We start from the raw sequence: 20,788 nt of genomic DNA, 5'->3' as shown, positions 1-20,788 counted from the left end.
CTTTGCTGTACAGCAGAAACTAACACAACATTGTAAGGCAACTATACTCCAACTTAAAAAATAACAGAATCAGGATAAGTTAACTGCTGCATCTGCTCAGTCATGACCACCACGCTAGCATGTTCACTGGAAGAGTTCATCTCTACCAAAACTGTTCTTGGACCCAAGAAGATGGGAGAGAAGAAATTCTCTTATTGATGAATCTGTTACATGAACATGGATCCTTGCTGGAGAAGATCCAAGTTTGGGCAACCAGAAACTTATATAACGTAATATACAAAATGACAAATATAAAATTATGTACAAAAGTGAGCATTTCTTTAGAATGATAAGAGAAATCATAACAAATTGCACATTTTTAAAAAGGTGATAAATATCACAAATATCATAGAATCCAAAGCATCCGAGGGCCAGAGCAGTGCGGAGCTCCGGAGTTTGTTCCATCAGGGTAAGTAACTCTGACTTTAATCCTGGAGTTCTTTTTTTTTTTTTTTTTTTTTTTTTGCAGTACGCGGGCCTCTCACTGTTGTGGCCTCTCCCGTTGCGGAGCACAGGCTCCGGACACGCAGGCTCAGCTGCCATGGCTCACGAGCCTAGCCACTCCGCGGCATGTGGGATCTTCCCGGACCGGGGCACGAACCCGTGTCCCCTGCATCGGCAGGCGGACTCTCAACCACTGCGCCACCAGGGAAGCCCCTGCCAACATTTTTTAAAAGGTTGTCTGTCTTCCCCTCTTCCATTTCCTCACCAATGAGTCCCTCCCTAATCGCAGGCACTTCATTCCAGTCCACACCACTCCACTGAAACTATCTTCTCAAATGTCCCCAGTGGCTCCTCGTCACCAAATCAGACGGGTTTTGCTCAACTTTTGTGCTCCTGGTCTCTTTTTGCTGGTAGACACTCATAACCGAAACCAAGTCCCCCTAAAATTGAGTTCCCTTACTGAGTTTATGATTAATTTTTCTATCCAACACTTTATTCCCTTTCTTATCCCCTCTGACCTCAACCCTGTGCTAACTGAACACTGATCAACCAGAGTCAGACAACTAAGATTGCTGTTGTCCCTAACATAATGCACTAAAGTTGCTGTTGCCGATTTCATCATTAACATACAAACTCAAGTTGCTTCTCTGGGACAAGGTGAGCTCACAGACCCCTAAGCCATGGAACTGTCTGGCCAGAGAATCATAAACTGGAGGCCTCCTGACTCCCAAAACCACAATTAAGAAAAGTCACAGAAATGTCACAAGAGGATGATTCACCCCAGTTTCTTTGTTCTTTCCCTTTGAAACATCCCTAACTCAAAGCCCAAGATGGAGTGGATCTGAGACTTGTCTCCCACTCCCTTGCTTGGCACCATGCAAATAAACCCTCACTTTGCTGCAAAAAAAAAAAAAGTTCAGCTTTTTGCATGTCAATTGTACCTCAATAAAGTAGCTTAAAATTGAAAATAATTATTTTCTTAGGGGCCTCAACTAGTATCATCAAAGATCTGCTGAGGGTAAGATTGGAAAAATCACTTTTCCTGTCATCTTCCCCAAAAGAGCTGATTGGCTTTGGGTTGCCAGAAACCTACAGCAGGTGTTCACAGGGCTTCCCCTGTCCCACCATCAGATGGTTGACCATTTTCTAAGACTCAAACACCTACGTTAGGAACTCACTGTGATATCTGAATCTGCCTCCAATCCAGCTGTTCTGATGGGATTAATGTCCTGGGCATTTCATCCACCATTGTGAGAACAACTGGAAACATCTCTGGCAGATCCTGTGACCACCCACTCACACTCTAGTTTCACTGCTGTCTTTACTGCATCCACCTTGACACAGGTCGAATACACTTAGGCAGTACTGAGCACTTCTTATGAGTCACTTCAGGTTCTCTTAGCCTCATTGGCCTTTGTACTTGTTTTGCTCCACTTACTGTGTTGTAAATGTTAAAACGTCATGTTTCCCTGCTGCGTGAATATCCCCACAAACAGGATGTGAGCACCCCATCAGGTGTCCACGTGCACCTGTGATGACTAAACCCAGCCACAAATTCCCCTTCTTGCCCTCCCCTGACTGTGACCTAGTGACATTCAAATGCATCAATGAAATCCCCTCATGCCTTTTCCTTGTGTAACTCCACTCTTACCCCTAATATTGTCACTTGTCCATGAGTCTTCACTCCCTCTTATGGCTCCCCATGTTTCGTTGAGCTTGCTCCCTTGGTGCCTCCCCGATGTGGCCTCCTTATGGTATGTGGTGGCCCTGTCTCTCTAGGACCTCTGAGTATAATAAACTATGTTTGCCTGTCCATCTCTTATGTCCTCTCTTGTGGCCGAACCTGACTGAACATCCCATGAAAGAATAAAAAGTAACTGCCATGATGAAGCTAATTCATAAAAGTACAACCCAGCAGTTGTACCTCTTGTAATATTTGACCTCACTTCCCTGACTCTTATGAAACACCACAGAGATCTGAAGGGTCTGATTGTACACAGGTCTGGAGACTTTAATATCCAGGGCCAAGCAAGCCCTTACACCCCCTTGAGCAACTAATGCTCTAGGAATCACTGTGTGGCTGGAGTCTTCCCCCAAGGATGCTCTAAATTCTGTGATCTGGTATTCCCATAGTTATTCTGGGAATGAGACTGAAGCTTTTCCTGCTGGGGATCCCCTCCCAGACCAGACAGGCCTTACCTGAGCAGACTACTCCAATACTTTGTTCATGAGAGTAGGTATGATTATAGTTTTCAAAATTAGAATAAAAACAGTCTTTGATGTTGAAACTTGATGCTGTTTCCTTGCACTTATAATAGACACGCCAAACGGGGCTAAGTCTTGGTCCAAAATAAGCCCCTCTGGGAGCATCAACAGCAGCTCCACATCCCAGCTCTCGGCACACCACATCTGCATCGTCCACGAACCAGTACTTCACATACACCATGCCCCATACTCCTTGATGCTTCACTTCCACTCTCCCCTCACAGCGGTGGCCTCCATCCTTCAGCCTCAGCTCCAGAGCTGCAGGAGAGACAGAGACACAGGACACGGGACACAGGAGAGATTTTAGGAGACCATGTGGTGGTGTGCTGGTAAGTATTAAAAAATGAGCTCTCTGAGGGGAAAAGTTCCCTGTGTATAGCATTTGTTCATTTCTGAGGTGTAAATATTCCCATTGTGGCCAACTCTCAGCTATCAATGTGGTATCACTGAATGTGCAGCTGGGGAGGGATGTACCCAACTATTTCTCACAAGCCTGTAGAACCCACTTTCATGGACACCACCAAGGACAGGCCTTCAGAGAACTCTGGATGCTGTCCAAAGCTACTAAGGGGTAGATGTGCCCAAAGCTACTAAGGGGCTCAGCTTCCCCATCTCAGTTACAGCTCATGGCCCACGATGCCAGGGAGGAATCTTCCCTCTCCTTCTCTGTCCCATAGGGAGCACTCTCGTCTAGCTCAGGAACAGAGGACCATGGTAAGCAGATACTCAAATGTCCCGATTATCCGGCCACCTGGTATTCATGTCCTTGTATAATCCCCACACTTGAATGTATCTAGTAACACGCACCTAACAACTGGAATTTGGCAAAAGTGATGAGATGTCACTTAAGAGATTAGGTTTCAAGACGACCCTGGTTTCTCCCATGTGACCTCTCTTGCTCTCTCTCTTGCTCTGATGAAGCCAGCTACCAGGTTGTGAGCTGTTTATGGAGAGAGCCTCATGACAAGGAACTGAGGAAGGCCTCTAGCCAACCGCCAGCAAGGGACTGGGGCTCTCAGTTAAACAGTCCACCAAGGCCTGAATGCTGCCAACATCCAGGTGAGTAAGTGTGAAGGATACCCACCCCTGGGTGAAGCTTCAGACGACTGCATATTGTGAGACATCATGAGTCAGGTAAACCATGCCAATTCCTAGCCCACAGAAATTATGTCATGCTAGATGTTTGTTTGTTGTTTTAAGCTGCCGTGTTTGGCAGTAATTTGTAGCACAGTAACATATAACTAACGTAGGGCTTCCCTCCAGCGTCAGAAAACAGCAGGATGATCCCAATGCTAGCAAGGCAGGTCTCGTTCTGAGACCTCTTCTCCTGGCCTGCAAGCCAGTGCTGTCTCCCTGGTATTCACATGGCCTTTCCTTAGTGCACGTGCCCAGGGAGAGAAAGAGAGAGAGATCTCCCTCTCTTCCTTTTCTTATAATGCTACCTACTGGATTAGGGCTCCACACTTGTGACCTTATTTAACCTTAATTACCTCCTAAAGACCCTATCTCCAAATGCAGTCACACTGGGGGTGAAGGCTTTAATATATGAATTTTGGAGGGACACAGTTCAGTCCATAGACCTGGGTTCATTATAGGAAGGAAATAAAGATAAATGGGAAGGAGGCAAAGGAGGTAGTAGAAGTGAGACATCCTGTGAAGTTTATTTGGGTTTTTTTTAGAAGTTTGACATCGACCTTTTTAGGATTGAAATGGGATCCTAAAAGCACACAGGAAGCTACTTTTATTAATACTAAAATTATCTATTTTGAGACAGGTCCTGTACTTAGTGCTGTAAATGCAGAAAGCAGGCCTTCATGTACCTTTTACCTAGTTGATGACACAAAACAAATAAGTACATGATTTCAGTACTGTGAAAAGTTCCAAGAGATTATCTCAGTGATGGTAGGCTTGGTTATTGAGGCTATCTCATCTGCTGAAAATAAAGTGGAATAAATTTACTAAAAATTGTCTTAAAAGCATTAAAGACCTGATAAGATAGGAAGAAAAAATAAGGCCAAATCTGAAGGGAAAATGGAAATTCACTAAGATACAAGAGCATGGAATGTGCTTTTGCCTTGAGGGCATTAGCCTATTTGGGGTTGGGGAGGAGTTTCTGCCCTTTGATGGTGAAGAGCCATAAATCAAATCCCAAACCCACACCCAGATGAGACATCCAAAAGAAGGCATTCTCCACAATAAGCCAGGACACCACTTGAAATAGACACGCTATTGCATAAAACTAGATTCAGAGTTTAAATGTACAGACTGTCCAGATAGTATCCATTTTTTGCACTTGTATTAAGGAGATCCACTACTGATAATAGCAGGAAATTATGAAAAAATAAAAATAAAACCCTTTCTAGAGCAAAGTACCTTGTTCAAATTACCTCTATTAATAATTTTTATAAATACAGTGACCAGCATGTTTTCAAAAAAAAAAAAAAAGCAAACACACAAAGAAACAAAGTTCCATTAACAAGAACCAAGAGAAACTACTGAAGCAGACACAGAGGCTTCTCATATTAGATATATCAGATATCAGGCTATAGAACTACCATATGTACTATATTTGAAGAAATAAAAATACACTCTTAAAGAAAGTGCAAGGAATTTTTTAAATGCATAGCAAAAAATTTTAAAGCTAACTTCTATGAATGAAAAATATATTTGTTGAAATTTAAATTTTTACATAATATCAAATTCAGGTAAAGAGTGAATTAGTGAGGTGAATAATAATTAGAATAAATTACCTGGAATACTGCACAGAGAAACAAAATGATGAAAATTACAGAAGAGAAAATCAGAGATACAAAATGGAACTGTGAGGTTTTAATTAAGTTAAAATGAAACAAGGGAAAGAAGAGAGGGAGACAGACACAGAGAAATACAGAAAGAGAGAGTACTGAGCAGAGGCAATATTTGAAAAATACTGAGTGAGAATTTTCCAGAACTGATGAAAGATACCAATCCTTACAGTGAATAAGCCCAACAGAACTCAGTCAAGACATATAAAAAGGAATCCATTTGTAGAAACATCATAGATGGAAACATTACTAGTGTTCAATGACATTTAAAATTCTCTTTTTCTGAGCACATGGAAATATTAATACTTCTTTGTTTGCCTGTTTGAAGTGAAGCATAACCATGTGATCTGGCTCATCCAATGAAGTGTGAGAACAAATGATGTCACTTCCACATAGAAGCATTTAGGAGACAATATATTTTTTAAAAAAGAGAGAGGGGGCAATATATTTTTCTGCCACAGCAAATACTGCAGCCTTGTGTTGAAGTGGTAGCGTAATAAGATGGTAGGGCATTCAACAACCTGAGTAGTTGAATAATTATGATAGCAGAAATCCTGCCAAAGTGAATAGAACATGTCATGTAAGAAAAACTTTTGGTTATTTGGTACTACAACATAATTTCGCTTATTCTTCCTAAAATGGTAAGAAACAGCAGAAACTGACAAAAAGAAAAATATCAAGATATAGACCAGGTGTATAAAAATGAGAAACATCTATACCAACATCTAAGTCCCCAAGAACAAACAGAGATGCCAGTATAGAGTAGACTGAAGCCCTTAGATGTGCCAAAAGGGAAAAAAATTGCCAATCTAAAACTCTATACTCAAAACCATTCTCTCAAAGAATAATGTCCTCAAACATGATATCACCAAAATGTTGATGTAGGAGACAGCAGCCGCCATCCCCCCAACAAAGACCAAAAATTAGACAGCTTTCAGGAATAAAAACAGCTCTGGAAAGATCTGGAGTCCTCTAAGAAGTTTGATCACACCAAGACACTGTCATGTGGTGGCATCATTCCATCCTCCAAGCCAGCATTGCTCAATGCCAAGGGTGCCAAGAGAGCTCCTCTCACCAGGATAGTGAGAGCAGGCTGAGTAACCAGTGTCCCTAGCCTTTGGGGAGCATGATATGAAAGTCCTGCTTCACGGTTATGGTCCCTAGCCACTGGAACTAGAGGCACTGCTGAGGACAACAACAGCCATTCCAGTGACTGCAGACCCCCTGCAATCCTTGCCAAAGACCACAAAGTTGTCAATGCTGTGGACGTCAGCAGCCTGAGCCAAACAGACATCATGCCCTCCCAGACCCAGTGCCACCATATGCCTCTGCACTTGGCACCCTGCAGTACAATCCAGTGTGCCCCTACCCAGAGGCGAAAGGCTTTCCCTACTGAAGTCAGTACATAGAGTCTGGAAGAGGTGACTGCTCCTTTAAACGTGCAGACATCTACTAGAGAGTAAGATATCAAAAAGAATCAGGGAAACAAAATTCAACCAAAGGAATACAGCAAATCACCTGTAACTGGCCCCAAAGAAATGGAGGTCCAGGAATTGCCTGACAAAGAATTCAAAATAACTCTTCTGAAGATTCCCAGGGACTTCCCTGGTGGTCCAGTGGTTAAGAATCCGCCTTTCAATGCAGGGGATGTGTGTTCGATCCCTGGTCAGGGAACTAAGATCCCCCATGCTGCAGGACAACTAAGCCCGCGGGCTGCAACTACTGAGCCGGAACACTCTGGAGTCAGCCTGCCACAACTAGAGAGAAGCCTGCACACTGCAACTAGAGGAGCCCGAGTGCCGCAAGGAAGATCCCACGTATGGTAACAAAGACTTGACACAACCAAACAAATGAATAAATAAATAAATAAATATTAAAAGAAAAACAGTGCTGTTTTGAACATGTGTGCACATTTCTATTGTTCCTCTTTTTTTGCAGGGGTGGGGGAAGAAATTTCTTTATTTAAAACTGCTTTTTTTTTTTTTTCTGTGAAACTACAAGTGTACAAGTGAGGAGAGAACTGCTCCCAGCACATGCTTCCCACCCCCACCCATCACACTCCCAACCTGCTCCCCAGTCCTGCCTGGATCTTTGATGGGAGAAGTTCCCCACTATTACAGTCTTGTAAAATCCTGAGGATATTTGAGGGGTTCAAACAGTAGGATTCAGGGCCGAGGATGGGACAGTGGTGATTTTACCTTCCCTCATACCTGGCCCTTTGCAGCCTCCCTCCTTTCTCTCCCTACCTTCTTGATTTTGGACTGAGAAATTAACAGATACATCATTTCTGGGGAGATTGAGGGAGATACATACACAGACATCCCAACCCATGTTTAACATATTTGGCAATAACCCCCTCCCCATTCCTCCCCCTCCAATCTGCAAATGGTAGTTTAAAAAAAAGATTGTAGACATGTCACTCCCAGGGGAAGGTGACATTTGTTCAAAATTATTGAGTCTAGTCCTGCCCAATGGTGGTGGGAAGAGGCGGGATAAGCTGGCTGAGCAAGCCCTGACTCCCTCCACACCAAATACAGCAGAAAGCTGCCTGTACAAGCAAAGAACACCTCAGTGACTTTAGCAAAGGAGAGCACCTAAGTGATTTTGGGGGGCAGGCGTGGGGCCCTGCTAAATGTACTTCCTGATGGACAGGACTGGATCCAAGCAGGCCTCTACACCAGTTCTATTTGTTCCCCTTTCTCTTATCATGACCCCTTTGGCTATCACCCCTAATATAGGAAAAACAAGAAAATTTTTTTAAATCAACGTATTTATAAAAACATCTACTTCCCCAAAATAAATTAAAAATTAAGAACCACCATGAACAACAGAAAACCCTGAAATAAAATTTTAAAAATACAGATGGATCCCAGGGTTAATTTTTCTTTCCTTAAAAAAAAAAAGTTTCAACCCCAAAGCCCAGTCAACAATTCCCGAAAGTAGCAGAAACTCCCTCTGAGGTAGATATCTGAGTCAGACACTCTCATCCACAGAACAATTCTATTGGTTTAAGATGAGCTGGTATCAGGTAATAAAGCCTTGTGGAGGGGCAGGGGCTGGGGAGGGACAGGGGGCGTGGCCCATGTCCTCTGTCCAGAAGTCATGTCCCCATTTTTGACATCTCTGGTTGGGCAGGGCTGGCATCTCCGCAGATCCCAGAGCATATAAGTGGGGGGGGGGGCCGTGGCGGGGGCGAGTGCAGGAGCCCAGAGAGAGACAGAGAGAGAGAAAGAGAGAGAAAGAAACAGAATAGCTGTATGTGTGTGTATGAGAGAAAGAGAAGGAGAGGAGAGGAAAGATCTGAAAAATAGGATTCTGGGTGTGTGTGTTTCTGTGTGAGAGAGAAAGGGGGAGAAACAAAAAGAATGAAAAAAGGAAAAAAGGGGAGACAGACTTCACTCTCCCCTTAAGGGACCCCATCTTCCCTGCCATGTAGTCATCACCCCCCACCCCAGCAATGAGAGAGTCTGCCCAGGGAGGGGATGACCCCATTTGCCCTTCTCTATCCTGTGCTTCCCCTGTGTCTGGGTTTTGTCCTCTGGATGCCTGCGTCCTCTTCAAGAGTTGCCTTGTGAGCCCCCCACCCCTGTGGCCCTGAGGGGCGAGATCAGTGGGAAGTGTCAGAATGAACGCTCCCTGGTCCCTCTGTCGGGGATGTCATTGAGGATGGGGTCACAGCCTCCGGCCAGCCACCGTTTGCCCTCATTTCCCGAGGGCTATACATCTGGCCTCCCCCGAGGTTATCCCCGTAGCCCCCGGCCCCATCAAGTGATTCCACCTGGGAGGCAGGGTAGGAATCTCCGGTGAGCCCGCCATCCCCAGAAACATGTCACTGGATCCTGAGAGATTGAAAGAGCCACCAGAGCCTGCAGAGGAAGTGGGTGTCAGGGAGCTGGTGGGGCTGTGGCCGCCCTGGGTGACTGACACAGCCGTCTTGATGGCATAGATGTTTGCCTCCTCTTGGAACTTTCCAATATTTTTCTTATAGCGAATCCGCTTGTTGCCAAACCAGTTGGAGACCTGAGAGACAGTGATTCTGTACTTCTTGGCGGCTCCTCCTTAGCCTCCTCACTAAGATATGGGTTACTCAGGTGGGAGTAGAAATACTCAGTCAGGACCTCAGTGGCCTGTTTGCTGAAGTTACGGCTTTTTCATCTGGCCTCCAGGAAGCAGGAACGCAGGATCCTGATGGCCTCGCAGGTGCTCTGTTTGAGTTGCATCGGGATGGCGCTGAACTTCCGGTGGACGATGCTCACTGCGTGCTCCACCTCCTTGGGTACCACGGGCTGCGTGCGGCTCCGCTGCCTCAGCAGGTTCATGACGTGGCTGGTGAATTCGTTACATGCCTGCTGATACTTGTCCAGCTCCGAGTGGTAAATGTGGCAAATCTGGGCAACTTTGCTGCGATCATCGGAGTGTTCGATGGAGGTGTCGGGGACACACCGTCCCTGGCGGCTGCAGCGGTGGCAGCTGCTGCCGCCGAGCCACCCCCTTTCTCAGGCCCTGCCTCACCCTCTGCCAGAAGCATGTTGTCCAAGCTCATCAGCTGTGGGTCCACAGGCTCCTCCTCTTGGGAGCTTCGAGTGCTGAGGCCGGTTTTCTCCTTGATTTCACACAGGACACTAAAGAGGGCAGGCTTCATTCGCTGGCGGTTTGGGGCATGTTTCTTGGCCTGGGCATCATCCAGGCTCTGGTCGGTGATGGTCATTATCTGCTACAGAATGTCCCTCATGTCTTGCTTCCCTCAGCCTCCCGGGACCCCACCCCCAGCCCCACTGGGGTCTCTGCCACTGGGAGGTTCAGCAGGGCCCCCAGGCTCCCCACCCCCCAACCCAAGGCCCCCCAACCCCCACCTGGAGGGGTCGGCCCCAGCAGCCACTTGTCCACAGGTGGGGGGAGCCCTGAGGCCCCTCCCTGCTCCGCCCCTCCCCCCTCACCTGGTTACTACTCCCCCAAACTCGCTGGGGCTGCTGCTCTCCCCGCCCCAACCCCTGCCTGGTCTCCTCCCCCTCCCGGCTCTCCCCGGGGTTCACCGTGGCCCTGAACGGAGACCTGGGGTACCATCTGGGCCCAACACAGGAGACCCCAGCCCCCCGGCGGTGGAGAGAGACAGTATGAACATTTCAAAATAATTTAAAAATATAACAAAGATTCTCAGAGAGCTACAAGAGAACATATATAGATATTTAATGATACCAAGAAAACAATATAAATAAGATGAGAACAATAAAGATATAGGAAATATTTTTTTTAAAAAGAAGAAGAAGAAGAGCTAAGCAGAAATTTTGGAGCCGAATAATATGAGTGAACTGAAGAATTCAATACAGAGGCTCAGCAACAGACTTGACCAAGCAAAAGAAAGAATCAATGAGTTAGAATAAAGATCAATTGAAATTATCCAATCAGAGGAGCAAAAAGAGAAAAGAGAATGAAAAGGAACATAGAAAACCAGTGGGAATGATGGACACCATCAAGAGAAACAATGTATGCAATGGAGTCACAGAAGGAGAAGTGAGGGAGAAAAGGAGTAATGGCTGAGAATTTCCCAAACCTGTGGAAAGATTTGGACATCCAAGTTCATGGGGCTAATAAGTCATCCCAAAATTTCAATCCAAAAGTCTTCTCCAAGACACACATAATAAACTGTCTAAAATCAAAGACAGAGGATTTTAAAAGTCCAAAGAGAAGAAAAAAATTCTGTCACATAAGAGAACTCACATAAGGAGATCAGCAGATTTGTCAAAAGAAACCTTGCAGACCAGGAGAGGATTGATTACATATTCAAAGTGAAGAAAGGAAGGAAGGAAGGAAGGGAAGTAAAGAAAAAAATAAATGAAACTGCCAACCAAGAATACCTTACTCAACAAAGTTGTCATTCAGAAGTGACCGAGAGATAAAGAATTTCCCTAACAAACAAAATTTGATGGAGATCATTACCATTAGACCTGCTTTACAAAAACTTCTGATAAGATGTCTCCAAGCCAAAATGAAAGGAAACTAATTACAACATAAAACATATGAAAATATAACACACACACTAGGTATAGGTAAAGGTAAGCATATAGCCAGATTCAGAATCCCCTAATACTATAATACAGTGGTGTGTTAAATACTTTACTCTAGTAAAAGGACAAAAGTATTAAAAATAGCTATAGGTACAATTGTCAATGAATCCACAATACAAAAATAGGTAAATTGTGACATCAAACACATAAAATGTATGTGGGGAGGAGGATAAGGGTAGAGTTTCGTATGCAATAAAAGTTAATTAGTATTAGCATAAAATACACTGAGAAATATATATATATATGATGTTTTATGTAAAACTCTGGGTAACCACAAAGCAAAAGTCTACAATAGATCCATAATAAATAAAAAAAAGGGAATCAAAGCATACCACAATGGAAAATATGCAATACGTAAAGACAGCAAGAGAGAAGAAAGGAGTAAGAGTAGTACAAAACAGCCAGAAAACAATTAATAAGATGGCATTAATGAGTCTTACCTATCAATAATTATTCTAAAGGTAAATGGATTGAATTCTGTAATCAAAAAACATAGACTAACTGCATGGATAAATAAAACAAGACCCAAGTATAGCTGCCTACAAGAGACTCACTTCATTTTTTTTTTTTTTTTTTTTTGCAGTACGCAGGCCTCTCACTGTTGTGGCCTCTCCCATTGCGGAGCACAGGCTCCGGACGTGCAGGCTCAGCGGCCATGGCTCACGGGCCTAGCCGCTCCACGGCATGTGGGATCCTCCCAGACCAGGGCATGAACCCGTGTCTCCTGCATCAGCAGGTGAACTCTCAACCACTGCGCCACCAGGGAAGCCCTACTTCAGCTTGAAGGACACACATAGGCTCAAAGTGAAGGATGGAAAAAGATATTCCATGGCAACTGGAAACCAAAAGAGAGCAGAGACCGCTATAATTATATTAGACAAAGTAGACTTTAAGTCAAAAGCTGTAGCAAGAGAGAAAAAAGGTCATTAAATATTGATTAAGGGGTCAATTTATCAAGAGGATATAATACTTATAAATATATAAGTACCCAACATCAGAGCGCCTAAATATATTAAGATCAATGGATTCATTATCCAGACAGGGAACCAGTAAGGAAACAGCAGATTTGAACAACATTGTAAACCAAATTGATTGCACAGACATATACAGAATTTTTCAACTAACAGCAACAGAGTAGCAATTTTTCTCAAATACACACATTTCTCAAAAATACACATTTTCTAAAATAAACCATATATTAAACTACCAAACATATCAACAAATTCAAGAATATAGAAATAATGTAAAATATGTTTTGGGTGGGCTTCCCTGGTGGCGCAGTGGTTGAGAATCCGCCTGCCAGTGAAAATATGTTTTGGACCACAATGACAGGAAAGTAGAAAACAACAGGAAAGAAACTGGAAAATTCACAAATATGTGGAATTTAAACAACATGCTACTGAACAACCAATCAATCAACAGAGAAATCAAAAGAGAAATTTTAAAATATCTTCAGAGAAACTAAAGTGGAAACACACATACTAACAGTATGGAATGCAGCAAAAGCAGTTGTAAGAGGGAAATTTATAGTGATAAATGCATACATTAAGAAAAATGAGGGCTTCCCTGGTGGCGCAGTGGTTGAGATGCAGGGGACACGGGTCTGTGCCCCAGTCCGGGAAGATTCCACATGCTGCGGAGCAACAAAGCCCATGCGCCACAACTACTGAACCTACTCTCTAGAGACCACAAGCCACAACTACTGAGCCTGTGAGCCACAACTACTGAAGCCCGTGTGCCTGGGGGCCCATGCTCCGCAACAAGAGAAGCCACTGCAATGAGAAGCCCATGCACCACAACAAAGAGCTAGCCCCCACTCACCACAACTAGAGAAAAGCTCGTGTGCAGCAACAAAAACCCAATGCAGCCAAAAATAAGTAAATAAATTTATTTTTAAAAATTGTATCAAAAACAATAAAACACTTAAGAATACATTTAACCAAAGAGGTGAAAGATCTTATAAAAAGTATAAGACTGGGGCCTCCCTGGTGGCGCAGTGGTTGAGAGTCCGCCTGCCGATGCAGGGGATACGGGTTCGTGCCCTGGTCTGGGAGGATCCCATATGCCGCGGAGCGGCTGGGCCCGTGAGCCGTGGCCGCTGAGCCTGCGTGTCCGGAGCCTGTGCTCCGCAACGGGAGAGGCCACAACAGTGAGAGGCCCGCATACCGCAAAAAAAAAAAAAAAAAAAAAAAAAGTATAAGACTGATGAAAGAAAGTGAAAAAGACACAAATAAATGGAAATCTCTACAATGTCCATGAATTAGAAGAATTAATACTGTTAAAATTCCATACTACCCAAAGCTATCTATAGAGTCAAGTCAATTCCTATCAAGACCAATGGCATTTTTGACAGTAATGAAAAAAAAAAATACTAAAATTTGTGTCAAACCACAAAAGACCTCAAATAGCCAAAGCAATCTTTGGAAAAAACAAACAGACCCCTAGGTTCTTCATGACATTTTTTTTTAATTCCATATATATGTGTTAGCATACGGGAATAAAGACACAGACCTACTTGAGAATGGACTTGAGGATATGGGGAGGGGGAAGGGTAAACTGTGACAAAGCGAAAGAGAGGCATGGACATATATACACTACCAAACGTAAGGTAGATAGATAGTGGGAAGCAGCCGCAGAGCACAGGGAGATCAGCTCGGTGCTTTGTGACCGCCTGGAGGGGTGGGCTGGGGAGGGTGGGAGGGAGGGAGATGCATGAGGGAAGGGATGTGGGAACAGATGTATATGTATGACTGATTCACTTTGTTATAAAGCAGAAACTAATAAAAAACAACAACAACAACAAGAAAAAAAAAACAGACCTGGATTTGTGATTTCTAAATATACTACATAGCTGTAGTAACCAAACCGTAGAGAAATGATATGAAAATAGACACATAGATCAATAAAGCAGAATGAGAACTCAGAAATAAACCCAAGCATATACAGTCAACTAATGTTTGACTAGGAAGCCAAGAATACTCAATGGGGAAAGAGAGTCTTTCCAATAAATGACTCTGGGAAAACTGGATATTTACATGCAGATGAATGAAACTAGACCCCTGTCTTACACCACTCACAAAAATTAACTCAAAATACACTAAAGACTTAAATTCCTTTAGGCTCTGAAACCATAAAACTTCTAGGAAAAAATATAGGAAAGAAGCTCCTTGACATAGGTATTGTCAATGAGTTTTTGGATATGACACCTAAAGCACAAGCAACAAAATCAAAATAAACAGTGGGACTACATCAAACTAAAAAGCTCCTGTAGAGCAAAAGAAACAATTCACAAAATAAAAAGACAACCTACAGAATGGAAAAAATACTTGCATATCATATATCTGACAAGTGGCTAATATCCAAAATATGTGAGAAACTCATGAATCAATGGCAAAAGAAAAACCTCACAAAAAACCAAAAACAATATGATTGTAAGATGGGTAAAGGATGTAAATACACATTTTTCCAAAGAGGATGTACAGATGACCAGTAAGTATATGAAAAGGTGCTCAACATCACTTACCATCAAGAAAATGCAAATCAAAACCATGAGCTATCAACACACACCGCTTACAATGGCTATTTCAAAAAAAGACAAGAGATAAAAATTGTTGGCAAAGATGGGGACAAAAGGGAAACCTTGTACACTGTTGGTGAGAATTTAAATAGGTATGACCTCTATGGAAAACAATATGGAGGTTCCTCAAAAAATTAAAAATAGAGCTACTATGTAATCCAGAAATTCCACTTCAAGTATTTATCTTAAAAAATGAAATCATGATCTTGAAGAGATATCTGCACTCCTATCACGTTGCAGCATTATTCACAAGAGCCAAGACATGGAAACAGCCTAAGTGTTCATTGACAATTATAAGGATAAAGAAAACGTGATAAATATTTGATGCATAGATTTATAGATATATCTATAGATAAAGATGTAGGTTTAAGTCTACATACAGGCATAGATATTATGGATGTAGATATAGATACACACAGTGGAATAATTATTCAGCCATAAAAATGTAGGAAATTCTGTCTCTTGGGACAACATGGATGGACCTTGAGGACATTATGCTCAATGAAATAAGTAAGACAGAGAAAAACAAATACTGTTTGATCTCATTATATGTGGAATCTAAAATACCAAACTCATAGAAACAGAGAGTAAATTGGTGGCTGCCTGGGCAGGGGTGGGGGTGGGAGGAATGCATGAAGGTGGTCAAAGGGTACAAACTTCTACTTATAACATGAATAAGCTCTGGGAATGGAATGTACATGTGACTGTAGTTGATAATACTGGATTGTGTACTTGATCATTACTAATAAAGTCAATCTTAAAAGTCCTCATAACACACATATGAAAAGTAGCTATGTGATGTGATATATGTGTTAACTGACTTAATGATGGTAATCATTTCATAATACATATTTCTTTTTTAATATTTTAATTTAGTTGGAGTATAGTTGATTTACAATGTTGTGTTAGCTTCAGGTGTACAGCAAAGTGATTCAGTTATACATATACATATACTCATTCTTTTTTAGATTCTTTTCTCATATAGGTTATCACAGAATATTGAGTAGAGTTCCCTGTGCTATACGGTAGGTCTGTGTTGGTTATCCATCTTATTTATAACAGTGTGTGTGTGTGTTAATCCCAAGCTCCTGACTTATCCCTCCCCCACCAACATTTTCCCGTTGGTAACCATAAGTTTGTTTTTGATATCTGTAAGTCTGTTTCTGTTTTGTAAATAAGTTCATTTTTATCTTTTTCTTTAAGAATTAGATTCCACATATGAGTTATATCACATGATATTTGTCTGTATCTGTCTGATTTACTGCACTTAGTATGATAATCTCTAGGTCCGTCCATGTTGTTGCAGATGGCATTATTTCATTCTTTTTTATGGCTGAGTAATATTCCATTGTATATATGTACCATATCTTTATCCTTTCCTCTGTCAGTGGACATTAAGGTTGTTTCCATGTCTTGGCTATTGTAAATAGTGCTGAAATGAACATTGGGGTACATGTATATTTTCAGATTACGCTTTTCTCCAGATATATGCCCAGGAGTGGGATTGCTGGATCATTCGCTAGTTCCAATTTTAGTTTTTAAAGGAACCTCCTTACTGTTCTCCATAGTGGTTGCACTAATTTACATTCCCACCAACGGTATAGGAGGGTTCTATTTTCTCCGCACCCTCTCCAGCACTTATTGTTTGTAGACTTTTTGATGATGGCTATTCTGACTGATGTGTGGTGTTACCTCATTGTAGTTTTGATTTGCGTTTCTCTGATAATTAGTGATGTTGATAATTAGATTTTTTTCATGTGCTCCTTGGCCATCTGTATGTCTTCCTTGGAGAATACATATATGTATTTCAAAGCATCACATTGTACACCATACACTTATACCATATCTTATGGCAATTATATCCCAATAAACCTAGAAAAAAAAACTATGTATATAGACTAAAACTTTTGCAAATGCAAGGAAAAACTGACAGAGGAATAATAGTAATGGGAGCTTGGAATATATTTCTCAGGCTTTAATACTTGAAATAAACAATTTAAATAAATTACATTACATAAAAGTGACATATACTAGACATGTATGCATACAAGAGTTTATATATTAGGATTTACTGTCAGTACTATAAATTCTAAACTTTAAATAACTTCATTTCTAGAACGCATGGTCTCAGCTTAAAATTTATTTCTTTAGGGACAGGTTTTCTGCTTCTCCCAGCCAGATTAAGTAACCCTACTGGTGTCCCGACTGATGGCACTTATCAGAGTTTATTATAACTTCTTGTTCTGGTGCCCAGCTTCACTAGACTATAAGCTTTATGGGCCAGGGAACTTCATGCATCACCATTAGTGCCTCAGCATCTGGTGAACTGCAAAGGGTATGGATTTCATACCCCACAAGCTCCTCTTTAAATCAATAAATATTGTGGAATGAAAGTCTACATAAATTCCAAAAAGAAGGTATGGAAATGATGTAATTTAGCATGTTTTTTATGTGGCATTCAAATCAGTGAGAAAAGAAAAAGACATGCTACAAGAATGATATATGAAAAAATAAAATTAGAATTTCATATTGGATATAAAATAACTTACACAGTTATTTAATATTGACATATATTTAAATATATTTATAAAATTATTAAAGATAAAATAATTTATTTAAACTTGAAGTGGAGAACATTCTTAAGGCTCTGAAAGCAAAAACAGAAAAAAAGAGAAATTTTAATAGACAATTAATATTATTAGAAACTTCCATGAAACTAAAAACAAAGGAAAGATAAAATTAAAATAATAAACTGAAGGACATATCTTCAGCCTATAAATGGAATAATTCAATAAGGACAAGGACTTGCACCCAAACTGCTTGGGTTCAATTCTTGCCTCTACTTCTTACACCTGTCTCACCTTGGGCAAGTGACTTAACTTTGCTTTGCCTCAGTGATCTGTTTTGGGAGGTAAAAAATATATTCTTCCTTATAAGATTGCTGTGCACTCAAATGAGTTCATATAAGTGAATGCAGTATAGGTATCTGGTGCTGTAGTTTTAGTAGATAGTAAGTAGTAGTAGTACAAAGAGCTTCAATATAAATCATGACAAAAATGACAAACATCACAAGTTTAAAAGGACAAATGTCATGAGCAAGTAATTCACAAATGAAGGAATAAAGTGGTTAATATACGCCAGTTTTTGCCTACAAAACTGGCTAAGATTTAAAAACTTCATAAGAAGACAAAGTTGGTGAGGCTATGTGGAAACTAACATTCTCGTACAATATTTGTGGAACTAAAATACAGTGCAAACATTTCTGGCAGGCATTAGTCTCTATGTATCCAAAGCCTTAAAGGTACTCATAGCCCATAAAGCAGCAACTCCACATTTAAAATGTGATTAAGAGAAACAATCATGGATGATCCTTACATTTAAATACAGGGAAGTTCAGAACAACTTTTTTCAAAATAGCAAAAACGTTGAAAACAACTAAATGCCCAATACTGATGGTTAGGTGAGTATATTGCATTTCATTCATACAGTGAAATAACTGAAGACAATTAAAAATATCAGTACTATCCCTGTGATATCCTATGCTTTTTAATTCTACAATAAAACATTTTAGTGTGTTAAAGCATAGTTAATGATATAGAAAAATGTCCAAAATATATTATTGATTGTAAAAACAGGTTACAAAATCATATATACCAAATTATCTAATCTTGAGGGTCTACATTTTTGTGTATAATGGCATAAATCGCATTTGAGGGATAATTTGATGCCAATGCCCATCATGAATTTCAAGGTAGAGACTGCTGTAATGTGTGCCCAGCTCAGAAATCATCAGATGCTCACACAGGCCAAGACCACTGTTTTACAAAGAGCAAGTGTCCAACCTCGTATGAAGTAGAATAAAATTTTAGTAGGATAACTCTGAACAGTGTTGTTTCATGGAAAATGAAAATAGTGCTTGCTTTGGTGAAAAGTTCTTACTTCTTATAAAACTACTGAGGAAGTTTCCTACAGTTTTCCTAGTAAGCGGAGGGAGCCTTGTATCAGAACATCCATTATCTCTCCCCCTCATAGGACCAAAACCCACGTCTGCACTTCACAGCCGCCAGGAGGAGAATTTTCACTAGCATCTGCCCAGCACTGGAGGAGCAGAGACTAGGAGGGAGGGGGCTTCCCACGGAGAGCTGTGGGACTAGAAGCTGAGGTCTAGGGGGCAACAGTGAGCACTGAAAGGAGACAGGGCTGTACTGAGTCTCAGCCAGACCAAGACCCAAATCGGAAAGAGCCGCGTCCTCCAGGCTGAGGACTAGATTTTCTGCAGCCCATCCCTGATGCCTGTCATCCTCTCACTCAGTGGAAACCAGCCCCCAGGGAGGGACAGAAGATGACATGAGAGAGAGAAAATGCACCCTACAGAATTCACAGCAGATCCTACGGAGGGGAAAGGACCATCCCAGGACCCCAGCACAGCAGGAGGCAATTCACAGGGACTGGGGCAGGGACTCGGAAACATTATATAACTGGTGCTGTGCATCAGCTCATCTCTATAAACAAGAGGTACCCGCTCCTGGCTGCAGGTTTCTCTGCTTCACAAGGGACCTGGTGGGAACAGGTGAGGCCAGGAGGCAAAGCCTCTCACAGAGCCCGGTGCTGGGCAAGCACTGCAAGGAGCGGAGGGGAGGCCCTGGGGCTGGAGGAGAGGCGCCAGAGAGAAGCAGGCAGGTGCACGAGTGTCTATGATCTGGTTACATGCAGCTGACAGGACACCCAGCCGTGTGGGCACCCTGTGTGCTTCACAGACCAACTGACTCAATCCCTCCTCAGCAGCCCTGTTCCTCTCACACAGACAGGCTTCACGCTCTCCACACACACACACACACACACACACAAGCACACACACACAAGCACAGAGCCTAAAGGGGCATAAACGCATACAACATGGGAATCCCAGGGGCAGTGTCTACACAGCAGGCAAATGGAGTGTGTGGGGAACAGCCCAGAGTTCCAGCTGAGGTCAATCGCTGGATCTTCCACACACTGGGAGCCCCTGGGACTCATAGAGACTCCCTGAAAACAAGGGAGACAGTGGAGGGGACCGAAGCTGACCCACCTCAGTCCAGATCAAGCATCATTTCTCTGTAAAACCTGCCGCTACGGCCAGTCGACCCTCCACAGGAGAGGAACCAATATTCACAGTCAGCATGGTTCCTTTTTAGTCAAAAACAGAGGGTCCACACCGAGGCTTCAGCTCCAGAACTCCAGAGACCTTTCCCTTTCCCACGGTGTCCACTCCCTTGCTGTTGACCCCAGGAAAGAGGGGCAACTCTTACCTTGCCCACTCAACAGAGTGCTGAGGAGGAGGAAACTGAGTCCCTGAAGGGAGAGGCATCCGTTCAGAGCCATCCTGATGCCCAAGTCATCAAGGTCACAATCCCAGCTGCAAAATCACCCTGTGACGAGGCACCAGGGCACCAACACAGATCTCTATAGACCCATCTCATGACATCCTCCCTACTGAGAGCCAATAGCGACACACTTTACCATTTCAAATGCTACCAGAGCCTTCATCTGCCACTTTCTGAAGCTCAAACACCAATTAGCTTCTGAATCTTCAACATCTCCTTATATAAGCAACA

The 20,788-nt window shown here is 42.4% G+C and overlaps 1 protein-coding gene and 1 pseudogene across 2 annotated transcripts in view; both read right to left on the bottom strand.

Moving 5' to 3' along the window:
• LOC308625585 (antigen WC1.1-like) overlaps window positions 1–20,583 on the bottom strand; it is a 54,462-nt gene extending 33,879 nt beyond the window's left edge. The window contains exons 1-2 of the mRNA XM_081249965.1: window positions 20,483–20,583; window positions 2,683–3,006 (exon numbers count right to left, since the gene is read on the bottom strand). Coding sequence (XP_081106091.1) covers window positions 2,683–3,006; window positions 20,483–20,555 — 397 coding nt within the window. The 5' untranslated portion in view covers window positions 20,556–20,583. The remainder of the gene's footprint in view (window positions 1–2,682; window positions 3,007–20,482) is intronic.
• LOC308625151 (pre-B-cell leukemia transcription factor 2-like) lies at window positions 9,255–10,287 on the bottom strand (annotated as a pseudogene). The gene is made up of 2 exons: window positions 9,671–10,287; window positions 9,255–9,572 (listed from the first exon to the last, which is right to left on the bottom strand). The product of its transcript is annotated as a pre-B-cell leukemia transcription factor 2-like (transcript).
• Window positions 20,584–20,788: the final 205 nt, after the last annotated feature.

This window comes from Mesoplodon bidens, assembly GCF_964165515.1.
Source record: "Mesoplodon bidens genome assembly, chromosome: 11".
Classification (NCBI taxonomy): domain Eukaryota; kingdom Metazoa; phylum Chordata; class Mammalia; order Artiodactyla; family Ziphiidae; genus Mesoplodon; species Mesoplodon bidens.
The sequence above is the reverse complement of the archived record's forward strand: the minus strand, read 5'-3'. Positions and strand labels throughout refer to the sequence as shown.